This window comes from Octopus bimaculoides, chromosome 5 (genome assembly GCF_001194135.2).
Source record: "Octopus bimaculoides isolate UCB-OBI-ISO-001 chromosome 5, ASM119413v2, whole genome shotgun sequence".
Taxonomy (NCBI): domain Eukaryota; kingdom Metazoa; phylum Mollusca; class Cephalopoda; order Octopoda; family Octopodidae; genus Octopus; species Octopus bimaculoides.
In genome coordinates this window covers 24160896-24163694 of record NC_068985.1, presented here as the reverse complement: position 1 = coordinate 24163694, position 2799 = coordinate 24160896, and the positions used below count along the sequence as shown (strand labels likewise).

Here is a 2799-nt window from a genome sequence, read left to right as displayed (position 1 = left end):
TGCGGCCACGATGGGAAACCGGCTTGAAGATGTTTGTTTATTATTAGAACAAATCGACCCCAGTATTTACTTTATGTTTTTAAGTCTGGAACTTATTCTATCGGATTGGTTGATGGGAAATAGTAAACAACACAACGTCAGTTATCTTGTTAAGCGATTGTCGCGGGTGACAATCACAGATACAACGACACAAACACATACACATATATACGCACACTTATACACGGTTTTCCAGCACCTACGCAGTTTCTGTCTCTCAAATTCACTCACAAGGCAATGGTCGGCCCGAGAAGACGCGCTGTAGGACTGAACCCGAAATTACACGGCTGCAAAGCAAGCATTTTTACCTGACAATCATCTCTGTAAAACGAAATGTATTATTTATTGTTACATATTTATGAGAAATTTGGTCAATATACTGATAATTAGTAAAAAGAAGATACCGAAGGAATTTCCCAAAGGGAAGAAATATGGTAAAGGTTATCAAAATATGTGTTTATTCATATTTTAGTTTAAAACAGTTTTCGCGTATTTTACCATGTATCTGCAGTGAAACTTTATTCAATCAATATACTGAGTATGAACGGCCGCGAGCTGGCAGAAACGTTAGCACGTCGGGCGAAATGCTTAGCGGTATTTCGTCTGCCGTTACGTTCTGAGTTCAAATTCCGCCGAGGTCGACTTTGCCTTTCATCCTTTTGGGGTCGATAAATTAAGCACCAGTTGCGTACTGGGGTCGATCTAATCGACTGGCCTGTTGCCCCCCCCAAAAAAAAATTTCAGGCCTTGTGCCTACAGTAGAAAATAATATACTAAGTATAAACGTCAATGTTCATCCATAACACAAGGCGGTGAGCTGGCAGAAGCGTTAGCACGCCGGGCGAAATGCTAAGCGGTATTTCGCCTGTCTTTACGTTCTGAGTTCAAATTCCACCAAGGTCGACTTTGCCTTTCATCCTTTCGAGAGCGATAAATTAAGTACCAGTTGTGTACTGGGTCGATCGAATAATCGACTGACCTCCCCAAAAATTTCGGGGCCTTGTGCCTAGAGTAGAAAAGTTCATTCATATCATGACGTCAAGTTCCAAAGTTCGATCTCCCTACGCGGCATTTTTTGTAGATATTTATTATCTATTACTTTATATAGTCATTGGACTGTGGCTATGCTTGTGCACCGCCTTGAAAAGTCTGGTTGAACAGATCACTCCACCCATGCACCAGGGCCTATTTTATTTCTAAGCTTTATAAATATTTGTCATTTCTTTTGCTGAACAGCTAACTCAGAGACGTTAGCAAATTAACGCTTATTGTCAAGCGGTGGGATAGAGGAAATCGCAAGCACAAAATCAGATATACACACATATACGGTGAGCTTTCACACAGTTTCCGTCTGCTAAATTTACTCAAAAGGCATCAGTCGGCCTGGGATTATTGTAAAAGCCACCTGTCTTTGGTGCTGCCCTGTGACTCTGAAACCAAATGGTTGCAAAGCGAGCTTCTTAAACAAACAGTCATACCTGCATCTTTGTATTTATTCATTTCTTTCTTTTTATATTTTTATTTTTATTTCACTTGGTGTGACTGCAGGAAGTTGGCACTGGTAAAGCTCCAAGTCGACCGAGTCCTTGTGAGTGAAAATATCTTGTACCAATCATTCAATGGTTTAGTTTTGTCACATATTTTGCAATGCTTATTCTCTCTACGGAATAACTTGACCCTTTGGCATTTAAACTGGCCATATCCAGCCAAAATAAATCTACCTGTTTTATCTTCAAATTGGCCAGATCAGGCCTCTCACACTCACCTTACAATATTATTTTAAAAATAAACAATCACATCATGAAAATCCCAAAGCTACGAAGTAATTCATGACTAATTCAATTCAATATGAATAAATAAACATTACATTTGACAGAGAAATCTGAATGCTACTAATATATGAGGAATACACGGTCATTTATATATATATATATATATATATATATATATATATTGCATATAACCTGAAAGAGTATGTTGTACTGTTGATTGAACAACTAAAATGCTCATAGCCGAAATTGACAGAAGACTCATTTCGTTTCCCTCACCGTGCGGCACTTCTACTTTTCCCTACTCCCGTCTACTCACCTGAAAATGTGTACCAGCCGACTTCAGTTGCCCCTCATTCACTCTTCTGTCAAACTCTACATGTTCCTCAACATTACGTTTGGGAGGGCCAAGAGAGTGTATGGATTTATTACCTTGTAACTCCATACGCATCTAAAGCAATTAGAGAAAGTGTGGTACAGAATACTGAATTATACTACCTTAACAATGAAGACTATGCTATTTATCTATTTATGTATCTATTTTATATAGCTCTCTCTCTCACTCACTTTCTCTCTCTCTCTCTCTCTCTCTCTTTCTCTCTCTCTCTCTCTCTCTCTATATATATATATATATATATATCTTTAAAAGTTGGCCTGAAGTGTAGCTTGCGGTCTACCCCTCGTTTAGATAATTACTACTTCCGAGGTTCCTCTAGCAGTGAAGCAATTAACATATGTAACCTGGATTTTATCTACTCCATTCCCTAATTTTGGGATACTTATTCGCATACACAGCAACCCCAGTTGGTAACCGTGAACTATAAGATAACTTTTTTTTCAGCTTATCGTACTTCGATACGAGAAAAATTCACAAACTTCTGCGTCAATAAACCAATAATGTACCTGAAAGTTGTTTCTATATCTTTTACAGACTGCTTGAAGCTTACTAACTTCCTACACTTTGATATTTCCTTTACATATATATATGTGT

The 2799-nt window shown here is 38.2% G+C and overlaps 1 protein-coding gene across 1 annotated transcript in view; it reads right to left on the bottom strand.

Moving 5' to 3' along the window:
- Positions 1-496: 496 nt before the first annotated feature.
- Positions 497-2799, bottom strand: part of LOC128247837 (salivary glue protein Sgs-3-like) — an 11934-nt gene continuing 9631 nt past the window's right edge. Inside the window, exons 4-5 of the mRNA XM_052968026.1 lie at positions 2128-2259; positions 497-544 (exon numbers count right to left, since the gene is read on the bottom strand). Coding sequence (XP_052823986.1) covers positions 497-544; positions 2128-2259 — 180 coding nt within the window. The remainder of the gene's footprint in view (positions 545-2127; positions 2260-2799) is intronic.